The sequence below is a fragment of the Bombus impatiens genome, unplaced genomic scaffold (genome assembly GCF_000188095.3).
Source record: "Bombus impatiens unplaced genomic scaffold, BIMP_2.2 scf_0406, whole genome shotgun sequence".
Lineage (NCBI taxonomy): Eukaryota > Metazoa > Arthropoda > Insecta > Hymenoptera > Apidae > Bombus > Bombus impatiens.
Genome location: NT_176825.1, coordinates 1665262 through 1681262, shown reverse-complemented (window position 1 = coordinate 1681262; position 16001 = coordinate 1665262). Strand labels below are relative to the sequence as shown.

Below are 16001 nucleotides of genomic sequence, written 5' to 3'. Positions count from 1 at the left end.
AGCAACAGCTGCCGAGGGTAATATCGAATTAGCAAGGAACCTTGAATGGAATGGAGGAACAAGAATTTTCGATGGTACTCGATGTAGATGGAATATTCGCGGAAGGTTGTCCATGTTCCATCGACCACAGGTGGCAACTTCATTTATCAGGAAATAGACGACATCGTGGAATTTCTTTGTTGTTGATGACGAATCGCGAGAATTGATCGCTGTGCCTCGAAGAAATAAGTCAGCAGGTTTCGCCTTAGACCACCTCGCGGCATTATGAAAGCAGAACGATAATATCTTCGGGGGTTGTAAGCTCGAGGGGCTGGAATCGTTACGGCGTTGCGTGCGGTAAATAGATAAATGTCGACTTGAAGTGCATGAAACGGCACGGCGAAGATAGGGCGCGCCGAATCGAGAAAATGTATTACCACGGAAATAATTTGCATTTAGATCCCTCGATATTTCAAACCAAAGACCCGCGTCCCACTGAGTTTTGCAACTCTTGTGAAAATTCCATGCTTCAACGTTACCACGAATTATTTTCTACCGACGATAGAGAAACTGTTCTATAGTTGATTTGGAACTGAGAAATTTTCTTTGTTTCTTATTGCATGACAGGATCGTTGATTCATGAGCAATAATAGCTTTAATTCTACTGTCTGATCTTTCAATTTTTCATGTATCATTCTTTAATCTCAATTGAAGAAAGGATTTTTAATGGTTTAAAAAATCATTACGAGGAGAATTAGATTAATGGTAGGTTTAGAGTTTCTTCTTGTATCTCAATAGCTATTAACATATCATAAACCCACAAAATCTAGAGCGGGCAACAAATAGCGTTGCCTTGTGTTTTGCCTAATTCGGATAACGTGTGAATCGTTCTAGTATTTTGAAGGAGGTCAGTTATTTGTGATCTGCAAGAACAAACTTATATAGACCGATCAAATAGTATCCTCTCTACGTCCCAATTAATTCACACGAAATTAAGTCAATCATCTCGTATGAACCTAATGAAAAGGTCGTGAAAATCTTGAGAAAATTATGCCGAGGGCTCGTGACGAAATTAACGATATGCTTTTGAATGTTTAACGATTTATTCGAAGATGACGAATTTAATATGAAACGTTTCTCTCGTGTTTTCAGCGATCATTCCTGGATCGTACATCAGACACTATAGCGCCGTTTGGTACGACACGGCTGCTCTAAGGGAACATCGCAGCAGAAGTCGTCGTGACACTTCAGCTTCCGGGCATCCGGGAGACGCGACGCTGAATCTACGTCTTCACGCTCTCGACAGGTTCGTAAAACCACGTACCGCAACGAGTGTATATGCAGGAAGAAAAAGAAATCTGCCAGTAATGGTAACGCGGTCAACAGGGGAATGAGAAACAGGTGGGAGGGGAAAGCTTTATCGAGGAAAATTCCAGTTTCTCGCTGCCGTCAAAGGCGGAATAATCTATGGCCGAACGGTCGTTTTACCGGCACGTGGTAACAGAGGAATATAAATTTTCATTTCGGCTCAACGTCAACGAACAAACATTGGCCGTGATGTATAAATGATCATGGTGTTAGGTAAACTCGGCCGAACTCGGGATTTTACTAAAAATCTAGAGAATATTCAAATTTCTTCCACGACAAGGTGTGAATTAGTACGTTTAGTATTGTAGTACATTTAGTAGTACAATAGATTCTCGCGAAACTGATTCTTATGGGATTGAGTGTGTGACCGTTTAATTCGAAAATATATGTCAATTATCATTCATCGGTTGTTAATAACAAAACGTCACATATAATATTATGGCTTATTAATATAACGAATAAATTGATCGTGCAAGTATTTCGATTGCAAATCGTTCCAAAAAAATAATCAGTATCTCGTAACTGCCACATACATTTTTAGATCGCTTTATAATCCTATTAATATAATCATGACAGTTGTGTTACACTGCTAATGAAACTTCAAAAGGTTTTATAGAACATATAATGGAATATATAATAGAACATATAATTTATAGAACATGGATATGAAAGTTATCTATGGCAAGTGCGTACCCAATATGACGATGTCGAATGTGGTATATGTAAAATGATTTTTCTGTAGGTCAATTGTTTACATCTCGATAAAAATATAATCGATTAAAGTGGAATCAGATAACGGAGGTTCTACTGAATTCAATTTAAAATAGCAGAGCCGCGTGATCGTCGATCGTTATTTGTCTGAAAGAAAACGTAATTTTCTACTTGCTCGTACTTACATGAACATCAATTAAGAAAAGTTTCGTTGTTTCCAACGCGTTAGTGCCACGATGATTTTCTACGTGGCACCGAAGTAATACAAAGCAAATGCTAGTAGCTTAGCCCGTCACGTTGCAAAGAGGTAATTGTTTTGTGCACGTAGAAAGCACTTTCTTGTGAGAGCGCAACTTTCAGGACCTAGTTGGGCCAAAAAAGCTGAATCTTCTTACCAACCGAGACCTGTTTCATTATATTTCGTCCGGACCAACGCGACTGTCTGAAGTTGCGCGTGTAATTGAACGCGTCAGTAGTTGAAACGAACCACTGCGAACGACAAAATAAAATATGGGCCAAAATGGTGGAATACACGTTCGGAAAGAAATCTTTGATATTTTGACATAACACGGAAACGTTTAATTTTATAGTTGTTACTATTTTATAGTAATCTTTCATTTATGCTATTTATATCAGGAAAAATTGCACGATCGTTACGCAAATAAGATTTCAGTAAAAACGGTCAAAGTTGGTCAGATGCATTAATATACCGTTTCATCCGATATAATCAATCTCGATGAATTGCTATATTCATGAATTCGCGTTTAATAACGATCACGATGATAAATTAGATAAAACAAGAGTTTAAATTATTGTTATTATATCATGCTTCAAATTAGCGTGATATGTACTTAGCGTGGTCATAGTTGCATAATAAGTCACTCTATATGTTGGAATTGAATGGTATGTGGCAAGGAGGAATAAACGAGGCAATAGATGTACATAAAGAGAGAAACTTGAACAAATTTCCATAATTTAACAATTAAGCAAATTATAGCGTCGAGGGTAGAGTACCATAGAAAATCAATTAGAAACACATTATAATGTAACAGTTGCCGAACGAATGGCATGACGTAATAGGTAGATGGATGTTTGGGCTCTTGTATGTTCTCTACATATGCAACTATCGTCAGCCTTATGTGACACTGGTTCGACACAGTAGCCATATGTCTCGTTGAGCATCGTGATACACTGTCATTGTGTTGTCAGTGCCATCGACACGAGCCCTCTAAATCTCCGCGTTACACTCAAGAGATGCGACAGTTCTGTTTCACTGTCGCTGAACCGTTCTCTGTTATACGTGCTTTTGCCTTACCTTTTCTAAAATTTCCTATATACTGAAGATCACGGGGGAAAAGTATTAATGATCATCTAGCAGTTTTAAAATTTACTAGGTTGTCGTTCGATCTCACTTTCAAAATTTCATTCCCTTTAAAATTTTCAAAATGTTGCTCATTTTAATATACAGACATATATGTACGATGTAAAAACACATTAAAGTCAGAAAATCAACAATCCTTTATTCCCTTTAATTCTTTTATCTCATAAATTCTCTTTCATTTATCCATTGATTCATCATTTTCTCTATCGGTTCCACTGTTTTTCCATTCCTCTCTGTATATTTGATTTCTTATCAAACCCATTCTTTATCTAACTCCGTGACATCGATTTTATTCTGCTCCCATCACTCGTCACACGTAGGGTAAAATAAATTCAGTTTTTTGACCTGTTAGTTTATTCTACTTCTTCCATTCACGATCATCGATGCATCCGCATCGATTCCTTCGACTTCGTGATGGAATCGAAAATACTTGGTCGATACGAAGCAGAGTTCCCATTCGAGTCGCGGATATCTGGCACTCGTGCGTCGATTCTCCTTTTGATTCAGCCTCGAAGATCGAGGGAAATCGCGTGCACGCTGGCCGAGACGCCACATCTCTAACCCTGAACATCTCTCTGCCCCCTTGAGGATGCACTCGCTGCCGCGGCACTAAATTTTCCTCGAAACACGAACGGTGGAACGTGGCGGGGAAAAAATACCGGCGGAAAGTGGCGGTGAAATTTATAAATGCTCGGTTCGGTCACGGATAACGCGCGAGGATAGTCTGGATATATAATGGAAGTCGGTGTTGGTGAAGATGCTTTACGACGGAGCCTGTTTTTCGATTTATTGCGAGTTTTATCATTGGCTCGTCTTCCGATTCGAATACGGAAATGTTTAGAGGTTGATTCGTGGTATACCGCGTAGTTTACAGCTTTAATGGTCCATAATTTAGGACAGAATCAACTCGAGGGTCGCTGGAAAACACTGGAACATACCGCTGAACGTATTTAACATTGCAACATTATATTATTCGAATACGATTCTGTTTGAGATATCGTGGCATACCACGATGTTTACTAGCCGAGCAGAAAGCAAAACTGAAAGATTTTCTTCGCAAAACCTTTTCCGGGTTGCAAACTATAAAACTTCGTTTTTATTGCCTGATTCGGTTATGGAGGCCGATGGTGGGGCGATTTTACGACGGCCAGAGTATCAAACTCGAGGGAAAACAACTGAAATTCTTCCCGCGTCTCGATAAACCTAAGTAGAGGATAAATTCGAGAATTCTATGGCCTCGTATCTCTTCTGGCTGTCCTGACAAAACTCGAGTATATTCGAAGATGATCTAACATGAACCTTTTTCTAATCAGGCAACGTATGGACGCGACTAGAATCGAAAATCTTTTTTTGCTTTGCTGGCTCTGAACTGAATGTTCTAAGATAAATCGTTCATTAGCATTTAAAGAAGATTCGAAGCGATACCAACACTAGAAGTTTCTAAATAGCTCATTGAATAACAATATTTTCGACGGGGAAACATAAATAATCGAGCAATTCTTTCTCGTTACACGTTATACATATACATATATTGGTTTAGTATAATTAGAAAGACGTAATAACGAATTATCAGACGGGAAGGTCGAGCTACTCGAAAAGGGTAAAACAGCTTTTCATGGTTAACCCGCTTTACAAAGGGGTAGATAAAGAGCGATTGTTATCGCTTGGACAATGGTATCGCGACGGGAATGTAACAGTTAGCGTTATTTTCGAGTTAAACCCAACCCGTTCCCAGGATTCGCCCCTTCGAATGGAGAGAGGGAGGGATGCAATTAAAATCAGCTACGTCGGCCTCGTCGAATCTCGGTTTCTTTTGTCGGCAGCCTCCGTTTAAGATTTAATTGGATTGTTCGTTAATGAGTGATAATCGGACGGACCGTTGCAAATAAACTGGCGATACGCTTCCAATTAACCTTAATATCGATACTTATTGCGTTCGGGCCAATTACATCTTCTAATTGTAGAAATTCGGACGTGCCGATCGGCAAAAGGGTACCCCAGAGAGTGTACCAAAATCAATTCGAAATCGATTCGACTGAGGCAAACAGGGTAGACCACCTCTCTCCATGTGGGTTGTAGGTGCTGCGCGTGTTTCTACCTCGGTATCGTGGACTAACGATTCTCTGCTTATTAAACTCTGTTTATCGAACTATCTTTTGCTACCGATGAGAGATTCTATTAAGTTCTGTTTGTTCCTCTTACGTTTATTACGTCTCTAGTATATACTTACCAAATATATTTACATTCAATTTTCCTACTTTGTTAAGAACGACTGCTTCCTCTTCATTGCCATTAATAGTAGTACATGAAATGTGATAAAGGAGAGAAATTTTTATTTCATGAACAAACCATTTCCATAATCATTAGTGTAAGTAAGGTGGGCAAGTTCAAGAATATTAATAAATCAGAGAAGTTGTTGATAGCATCGGAAAGAAAGTTTTGTAGAAGTGCAATGCATACATTTAATTATGAAGTTATTATACGTTTTTCAGTAGAAACACCCATAGTCAAGAAAAAATCAGAAATTTCAGTAGAAACGTCCAAAGTTAGTCAGACATATAAATATATCATTTTATGCAATATAGTCATGTCAATATAGTTGATTTCAGCTGATTTAACGGAAACATTGTTGCTACATACTTCACTTTTTGAAAAGGTAGACTCAAGATAGAATCAAGTAGAAACGTATGGATAGACAGATAGGCGTATCGAAAAACATTAGTCGGGAAGGTTGTTCATAGAATTCAGAAAGGAAGCTTTGGAAGAGTGTGATAGAAGTATTTAATCCTGAAGTTATTATACTTTATTTTACTTTATACTTTATACATTACTTACAATTGAGTGAATTTATCGGATGTATTAAGCGAGCGGACTTCCAGTAGAAATGTCTAATCTTAGTCACATATATAATTTTATGCAATTTCAACCAGCTGTTATATTTATGAGTCTGTACTTGGGCTGTCATAACAAGACAGCAGATTGGACGAGATAAACGTTTAAATTATTGCTAAACTGTTGTATTATTTAAATTCACATGAGTAAATACTTAAACGCTGGAATGAATAAGAAAGCTACTTCGTATCGTATGGAAACATTTAATCATAATGAATACATTGCTTGTGTCGAGTGAAATTATTAATTCATTAAGCAAATAAGACTCCAATAGAAACGATTACAGTTTATCAGACACATAAATGTATCATTTTATAAGATTATTTATAAGATAGATAAAACAAACATTTAAATTATTACTAATATATTATATTTTAAATTAACACAATACATATACATATATATATTTAACCATTTGAATGAAGGGACAGAGAAGTGGGCACGTCCAAGGGTATTAATCAGCTGGGAAAGATCGTTCCACGAACGATAGCATAAAGCAACGGGTAAGGGAGGGCAAGAAATGGCTTTTACTTCCCGCGTTTTCCTCCGACGTGCGTGAAGCCGTGTACACGTGAACGTGTCCCTCTCGTGAATGTATGTTACGAGGCAAACGAGGTTGTCGTGGGTGGAGCGTGCATTACCCTTGCAACTAATCCCATTTCTCAATGGTACATGCATCACTCACCGCTCCTGACTAATCGTCCTTTCGAGGAGGCGAGCGTCGTTCTCGCGTAAATTGAGCAATAACGGGATAACGCGTGCCTCGACGATAATTCTCATGCCACGATTCAGCCAACTGTAACCAGGAATTTCCATAAATATTCGCGTTTCTCAGACCATCTCTCTGTTGCTCAACCTTTCAAACGTATTTCAGACAGGTAGATCGCTTAGATGGTGGGAAGCGTGTCTTCCTTCTTCTTTTTTTCCTTTTTTTTTTTTTTGCAGAAAGGATTTTTTTAGATTTAGTGTTAATATAACTCCTAAATTAGTAGCAAAATGGTTATTGCCAAAATGAAGATGTTATACAAAACGAGGCGGGAAAAGTTTGAAGGAGTTTCGCTGAGCAGCACCGCAAGACATTGAAAGCCCATTGTCGTGGTTCCTTGTTAAAAAGCGAATTTTATGCGAACCTTTAAATACGAAATTATAGTAGAAAGCCTGGAAATAGAGTCAAGTGGGAACGTGTAACGTATTCAATTTTTTATAATCTAAATGGACGAACTAAAATTTCATTACAGAACCGATGGCCGAATAAATCGATTAATATTCTCATAACGTTCGCTCGTTCTAATTCAATTTTGCATAAATATCGAACGACGTGGGATTAATTACCCTGCTAGCATTTAAACTTAAATTAATTGATAATCAATAGCCGATGGAATTATTAGGCAATTTGGTTCGTACGGAAGCCTGACAAAATTCAGGCTGCTCTAATTAATTCAAGCAAACGTTAATTCGCCGACGTATTATACCGTTTGATTTCTCTCGCGCGTTTCCATTCTAAACGCGATGTCTTTCACGAATCATAAATCAATTATCGGCAATATTATTAAACGGCCTGTAAAAGCTGGCTCGCTTTTATCTAGAAATTGTCGCTGGTAATTAGTACCAGACGAACGCTAATTAAGAAATACCAGCCATTGTCTGACTTCCTGTAACATCTGAAACTGCCGTCGTATCGTAATTAGAAACGTCGCGTTTCTAGGATATTTCGCTTTCCTCGAAAACGCGCGCGCACACGCGTACAATCCGTTCGGAGGTAGAATGTCACAGCACGTCCGATGCAAATCTGCACACGATATTGCTATCTGGCGAGTAATGTCGCGCAGATACGCACCCCGTATCCAAACTTTGGGAATAGTTGTTTCCTTCCCCGTCTAACGTGAACGTCGTTTGCATATTCGACCAATGGGCGCTAGCATCTTCGCGAACCGCTTCCGTGTATTGTGTTCGGCACATGTGAATAATGTGCATCGACGTCGCTATTGTGTGCCCACTGCACGTACTATTGAGCGGTTCAGCTTCCGGTTCATCCAGAGAGCATCCACTTTTAGTAGTTGCTCTTCAGTCTTTAACAATTCAGAGACTCTCTTCTGCTGGCGATTATTCGTTTGCTTTTTATACAGCTGGAATTATAAATTAATAATATGCAGAAATATACAAAAATATAATTCATTTAATTTAAATGCCGAAGAGAAGGGATCGTAAAGGCCTGGAAATCGAGACGTACTTCGTTTAAATAATGAAATTTCTAAATTCTCAAGAATAGAAATGTTACACGTCTATGCGATCCTAACAGCTTATCATAGAGACCTAGTATTTAAGAAAAATGTATATCTTTGATAAACGGATTTGTTATGGAATTATATTTATCGTGATAATCGCGTCTAGAGAGATTGATAGAAATAGGAAAGACACTATCGATTATCGGTGGAAAGTTGGAAAAGCCTCGTGCAATTTTTATTTCACATAATGCATATCGTTGCGCTTTCGTATCAAACTTCTCTCCGCGTCTCCGTATATATCAATTTCAAAAGTTACTATGAACGTAGCAGTGAAATGTAAAGAGTCATGGATTTATGCGTTCGATATGTCGGCTGTCGGTGTTCGTTCAGCTGTTTGTCGCGAGCTACCGGGGGTGACAGAGTCTTATGTTTTCCGACAGGCAAACTTCTCCATGCATGGCTTCCTTAAGATTCACACAGTAATCTCACGTACATAATGCACTCACTTACATAATGCAACGACAAACTTGGCAATTACGCGAGGAGGAATCAGACGAAACTGTTGATTGCTGCTTTGCGGATGTACTACTCTGTCGAACATGCCGTATCTGTTGATGAAAATCAGTCTGACCCAACTGCTTTCTTGTTATTTCTTAACATAACAGAGAAAGAACGATGTTCGCGCATTGCTTGCATAGAACTTTACCAATTTCACAATTTTGAAATTGTGCATTGCTGAAATACGTTTGTGAACAATATTCCATTCATCTCCACATGAAAATCACAGGCACAAAGCACGATTCAATCTATTTTTTATCGATTTCCTAATTTTTATATTGCTTGATGGCTAAAAGGAAGTATTTTATTGTACTTATAGTAGGGAAGAAAATTCGTTAAATTCATGATGCCAGCATTGTAAAAATAACTATGATAGATAAATGTACGAAGTTTGGCAAAAAACCAATGTAATGGTATATTGTTATGACAATCGATGTTTTTAAAAAGTTGAAGAAAGTGGCGAAAATGTATTGTGCAGAGTTGGAAAAATAACTAGCGTAAGGAGTACAGATCTGATTGATCACTTCTGATAGGCCTAACGTAATCATAAAGATAAGCACGCGTATTATCACATATATAAATAAAACAATATAAAGACGCGCGACTGTGAGTGATAAGGGAGCGGTACCTCTCTTATCTCTGGGTCGTTGCGGTAGTCATCTTCCCAGCTCTGCACTATACATACATATGTGAAAGAAAAAGAAGGGGAAAGGAAAGAAAGAGGGAAGAAGAAACGAATGAAGTAAGGGAGGAAGAAAAAAAATAAGGACGAAGGAAAGGGAAATAAAGGAAGGAATGGAAGAAAAAGAAAAGAGGGAAGAAATCCTTCAGAATTAATACCTAACTTAGTTCCTACTTTTATTATTAATTTATTATTTTTGGGATAAAATCAATCTTCAATCAAATTCTTCTTCTTCAATCAAAACGTATCTTCGAAACTCTCAATCTCAGTTCTGTGCTTTCCGTACTTCGAATCAAACCTCAAATGTGTCTCAAGAGAATAAACGAAATTAATGTTTGATTCTAATATCCATTTTACCCTCATTCTATATATTTAAAACCGACTCAGCGAAAGAAATTGAGTCTCGATCATGAAATAAATGGCGCGGTAAAATTGTTTACGGCTTCCAATACTCTGCTTTCCGAACAGCAGTTTTCGCGTTACATTAACGTTTATGCAATATGATTACTGTTGAGTAACTTCTATGAGAGTTAGCGCGCGGCACATAGCGGCACAGTGAATCGTTTACGCACGTTATAGAACGTTGTAATCCGCTTCCTTATTCCCTGCTTCTTTTTTGCGGTTCTCGTTATTACACAGAAAAGAGGATATTATGCTGCCTTTTCTTTCGTCGCGAAACAATTGTTGGGCAATTGCGTTTCGAAGCGACGACGCGTTGAAGAGATCGCTTCTCAACGACCGTAGGATAGTTTTATTTAAAAAAAAGATTTAATCCATTGATTGGTTGGTTCGTTTTCCATTCGCTACTAAATATTCCAGTTTTTGTGCTCGTTCAACTGCTAGAATTTGTTGTCTAATTGTAAGCTAAGTGATGGCTGGTATTTGGTTAATGACTGGCACAAATTATTTTAACGAGATTTGTTTCATAGCCAAGTCACTTGTGCGAGCACAACGAACTAGTTAACTCATTTTAACTAAAATTGTTGGCTAATGAGTTACTCTGGCACGATGGTCAGTTCGTATACGTGAAAATTCAACCAATCGGGAACGTTGTTTGAACAGTTACATTCGTTCCGACTATTTCATCGTTTCTTTAATAGGATGAGTCTCGAATTAGCTTTTCAATCGTGTAAATCAGTGTTGCTCGTTCCGCTTAAACGTTATTGGCTTGAAAAAAACTATTTTTCCAAGGAAGAAACGAGGTTCCAAAGGCGAGCGGTATTTCTTGAAGAAACAGCGGGGCTGCGCATGTTTCAAGCAGTTTTTCCATCCAGCTAAAGCTTCTCCTTGCGTCTCGGCCTCGGTCCATTATGGAAATTCATTAAATCCCAGCCATTCGAATTCGTCGCTCCCTCTGAATGTAAATTTTCAACCTACCAATTCCGTAATTACTTTCGCATAATGGGCATTTATATGTATTACGCATTTGCAGGAATGTTAAATCTTCGACGTTCGCTCGTATAAATATGTATGATTCTTTTTTCCTACTATTACACGCTTTTAACGGGGTTTACATATAGAGTAACGAACATTATCGTCTTCGTTGGCTGCATAACAATTTACCGCGAAGAGCATTAAGGACGATGTCAAAATTTTTTACGCGCATATCCGCGCTTACCAGCGAGGCAGACCGTATCTAAATCACGCGTTACATCGTGTGAAATGATTATTGGTACAGCGATATGGTAATTAACGTGTCGCTGTAATTTAATTAATGCTCCCTGTAGTACACGATAACATTACCAATTTGGTTGCATTAGCTACCCTCTGACATCCTGATATTAGTTGCTAAAAGTATGACGGTCGAGCGCGCTTCAATTTACGTTATTTCGCATACAAAACAATCAGCTATTAACTTGCTGCATAAATTGGTTAAAAATGAACTCTCTCACGAATCGTTGCGCATTTACATATAATACTTCCGTTCTTCGTTTCCCGCTTTCTTCCTCCGTTACCTTTCGACTTTACGAGTTTACATTGTTTTCCCGAGAAGTCAGATCGAAGTTTATCTTCTTACACGCGATCCAGGTCAAACAGAGAAACTTTTCAGAATAGAGCAGCTCCTCTGAACTCGAACGAAAACCACAAGGGCTTGGTCCTCGATCCAGAAATTACGTCTTCGGTTAAAAGGGACACCCCCGTTCGTTATCTTAAAAACGATATTTTTCTCATTTCCATCGTATATAGTATATGCGTAGTATGTATATAGTAATATAGTATATATAGTTATAGTAAGATTGTCATAGGAAAGAATTATTCCAATCATGTAAGCTTCGATATTTAAAAATTCAATCTCGAACTTTGCACGGAATAATCAAACTTGTTGTATAGTAGACATCGGTCGTTTTTAATGTAATAACGAAAGGATATTAAGGATGTATCTTGCTTTTTATCACGTCTCTACCAACGAGTCAAACAGTCGGTTTTCAAATGTAGGTCGCTTAATAAATATTCATAGAATTACAAGCTGAATTACTTGGCCTGACTCAAATGTGAGATTGAAATAACGCTATTTTACCTTAACTTTCTTTAACGTGAGAAACAAAGCCTGTCGTGTTCGATGAATTCATCGACGACTACGTGCGATCATGAAATTACCAGGTTTCATCAATCTTTCCGCCCCGCGTAGGAGATAAAGCCGTGCACACAGGGGAAAAGCGTTCGACAGTCGATAACCACTTCATCAGCGCGAATTAATCCTGCACGCGTTGCTTTCAATGTCTCATTAGGTACATTATCACGGTGACATCCGCGTGCACAAACGCGGGCCAGCTTTCTCCATGATGAATGATTGAAATCAGCGGAACGTTAACTATGAAAGGAGAGCGGACCTCGATCGATAGACTATCGTGGGCTTAGACAATAATTAGGTGAAAACATCGACCCCTCCCGATCGGATTATCGATTGTACGAGAGCATGGTCGCGTGTAAACCTCGCGCACGACTAGCTCGAACACGTAAGGGACTGGTTGCAACGTAATATGTGGCCCTCGTTGCGTTACATCGCGCGATTATTATGTGACACACCTGTCCCGTGAAGTTTAGTTCCCCTTGTCGCAGTGTTTCTCAGTCTAAATGCCTAGAAGCTTTGGTACGAAACTCGGAGATACGCGATCATTCCATAAGTAATTTACATATCTAACTTAAACTTAAGGCACAAATGTCTGTGAATATGTGTAATTTTAAACGAATGAAGTTTACTTCTTTCATTGAAGGATAATGTATTATCTTAGGCTCCTTGCGCTATTGAATTAATATTATTAGTGAAATTTTACAAGTTACCAATACTAATAAATACCTTTCCAGAATGGTAACAGGTTTATTAATCAAACAAATTACATGTTCCCTTAATATCCTATTTCATAAAATATTACTTGTAACTAGTCAATTTACTAATACTATTAGTTGGTAAAAATTGTTGTATAAGGAAGTCTTTCAATTGTTTGATAATCTTTGAATTTAACTTTTCAAAAAGTTATTAAAATTCAGAATGTAAAGCAGGGAACGAAATTACTTACGGAACGACCTGATATAAATTGAATGGAAATTTTTTAACGAAGTACGAGAAAAACCTGATTTTTGTGAAATCGTTGTTACATTTCTTTTTCCTGATTTATTTTCGAAGAAGTAAGAATGGGAGAAATGGGATTAATCAGAATAATTGGGAATCGACTGAGAATCAACTAGTTGATGAAAAGCTGACCGATCGAGTGCTGTGCGCAAAGTCAATTCGTAGCCAGCAAAAAAAGACTATTATTATATCTATTATTGCTACGTTATATATTTTACTCTGCCCTCTCCTTGCAAAACCAATATTGCGTTTGTAATTCATCGTTCCGAATCTAGTAAATCGAGTTGAATTACATTTACAATATCGGTGTATCGCGATTTCGTGAAAACATCATATGTCGATGAACGTTTGTTACCGAACGAGAAATATGATCGAATATCTATTCGTTTAAATTATTTTTATGTCGTTTATTTTGAATTGAAGCATTTATCGCCGATCGTGGTATCCATTTTGAACTACATACAGCGTATAGTTTATTCGATTATTACGTGAAAACATTATTTTTTACTTGGCAAAGATGTAGAGACATTGTGTATGCTGTATATAAATCTTTCAACGAAGCGGTAAGTTGCGCGGAATGTATTGCGCGCTAATATCTAATAATCGATTGTTCATGCATTTATGTAGAAATTATTATACAACGAACACATAATTTATGCGAGTTCTACATGTAATCTATTTTCTGTCATATAAGAAAGTTTTATTAGGTTATGATGAAATTTTAGATTGAAATAATTAGATAATCTACTTGCTCATGTAATAATAGACAAACTTGATTGCTACACGTATGAGTATAAATTACCAGAAATTGGTACCAGATGAAAGAAAATTAACTTTTATTCCTCAATTATGTGTAATCTGACCTTCTCTCTGTTCCAGGGTCTTTAAGATGAGGCTTACGAGGGATACGAGCTTATTCGATGAAAACGTGGTCTTCGAGGGATCGAATGGTCGACAAATTGCGTTCGATCCATTGCACGCCTACAGCGGAACCCTTGAGGGTAAGTGGGCAACGAGTTTGTTAGAATTTTTTTAGTGGAAAAGAGGCATCGCGAGCGAACAGGCACGATCGTTAATAGTACAGAGGTAATCTGTTAAAACGAAACGCGCTTGAATGTGAACATTAAGCGAAATAGCTGTAAAATAAAACGGGAGCGTCTGGCATTTGATTTTCAGCATTTTTGAAGAGCCCGGTTCATTATGCGGAAATTGTCAGAACTGCGCGGTTCTCGATGTCAAAGTAAAAGAAAATAATAATCGCGCGGTCCTCGCGTTTGCTCGAAATTACATACATTGTCGCTCGGCGAAATATTCCTCACAGTAAGGGATAAAAAACAATCTCTCAGCTTTCATTTAGTTTAAAGGTGAACAATTTTTGTTACCGTGGCAACTCATTGCCGTAATTCAATTATCCATTCGCTGATTACCGTGGATATTTCAACTCGGACTACTTTCAAACGTTTGCGGTTCATTTTCCTCGGAATTTTTTCTCGCATTTTTCATATATTTAAGCGTACTAAAAAAAAAAAAAGAAAAAGAAAGAAGAGAGAAAAAGAGAAGGGAAACGAAGAAAAAAATGTATTATGGAAAAAGGTACAGTGTACGATAACCAACAGGGGATTGAGCTTCGAACCGGACGCATCCAACGAGAAATTCACGCGCTGACTCTAATGAAAGCACTTCGCGCTTATTCCTGAATCTTCTAGTCGGCGGACGGAGGAAAAAAGAGGCGAATTCCGGTTGGTCGGTGGTGAAAGAGCCACTAGACGATTTCCTTTCTTTCTTAACCAAGATCCTGCCAGTGAAATTAAAATGCAGAGGTGAATCGATTCACCATAGTCTGGCCGGCATTTTCGACCGGTTTTCCCCAACGAAATATCGCGACGATATTAAGCTGTATATATACTGACCTGTTCGCGAGGATTCATCGTGAGTGCCGGTCAAATAGATCGATAGATAGTTGGGAACTATTCTCGTCTCTGGGGAGGTTAAAAATTCCGCTGAAAAATACTGCAAACAGTTACTGGATGAATAATCGAAATTAAAGCGCCCAAAGATATTTGACCAAAATATTCTCGTTCGTCACATATTTTCGCCGGCATGTTTTTTCATTTTCGATTAACGTAGCACGAGCGTCCACAAGAGCAACCTGCAATATTTTTTAATACAATGCAGCGTCAGTTGTCACGAGCAGATGGCACACAGCATCGGGATTCGAGTCACGTGGACGTTTCTCGCGCGTGTTATTCGATTACATCAATTTTAAAGCTCCTCTCTCTCTTGCTCCTCCTTTACGGACGCACGGACGACGCGTAACGAAATTTCAATAACGTGTAACATAATTACACGCGCGACCATTTGAATATCGAAATCGCTGGCGAAAAGCATGACCGATTCGTCCGTGTTCCACGTTTCGTTGGAACTCTGAACTCGCCGAAAGCGTGATAAATTCTGTAATAAATTCTCGAGAAAATTTGCGGCCATTGAATTTCATCGCGACGACTTATCCCTTTCTGTCATTTTTTTTTCTCGCGGCCTATCGTTCCTCCACATCCCTTGTAATTTCTCGTTTTACGCCGCGGGACTCTCTTTTTCTTTCTCGCCTTGCTCTTTGTTTATTCTATTCCCCCTCTC

The 16001-nt window shown here is 38.3% G+C and overlaps 1 protein-coding gene across 1 annotated transcript in view; it reads left to right on the top strand.

The window, feature by feature from the left end:
• LOC100746737 (disintegrin and metalloproteinase domain-containing protein 10) overlaps window positions 1-16001 on the top strand; it is a 150296-nt gene that overhangs the window by 26237 nt on the left and 108058 nt on the right. The window contains exons 2-3 of the mRNA XM_003490152.4: window positions 1132-1285; window positions 14247-14368. Coding sequence (XP_003490200.1) covers window positions 1132-1285; window positions 14247-14368 — 276 coding nt within the window. The remainder of the gene's footprint in view (window positions 1-1131; window positions 1286-14246; window positions 14369-16001) is intronic.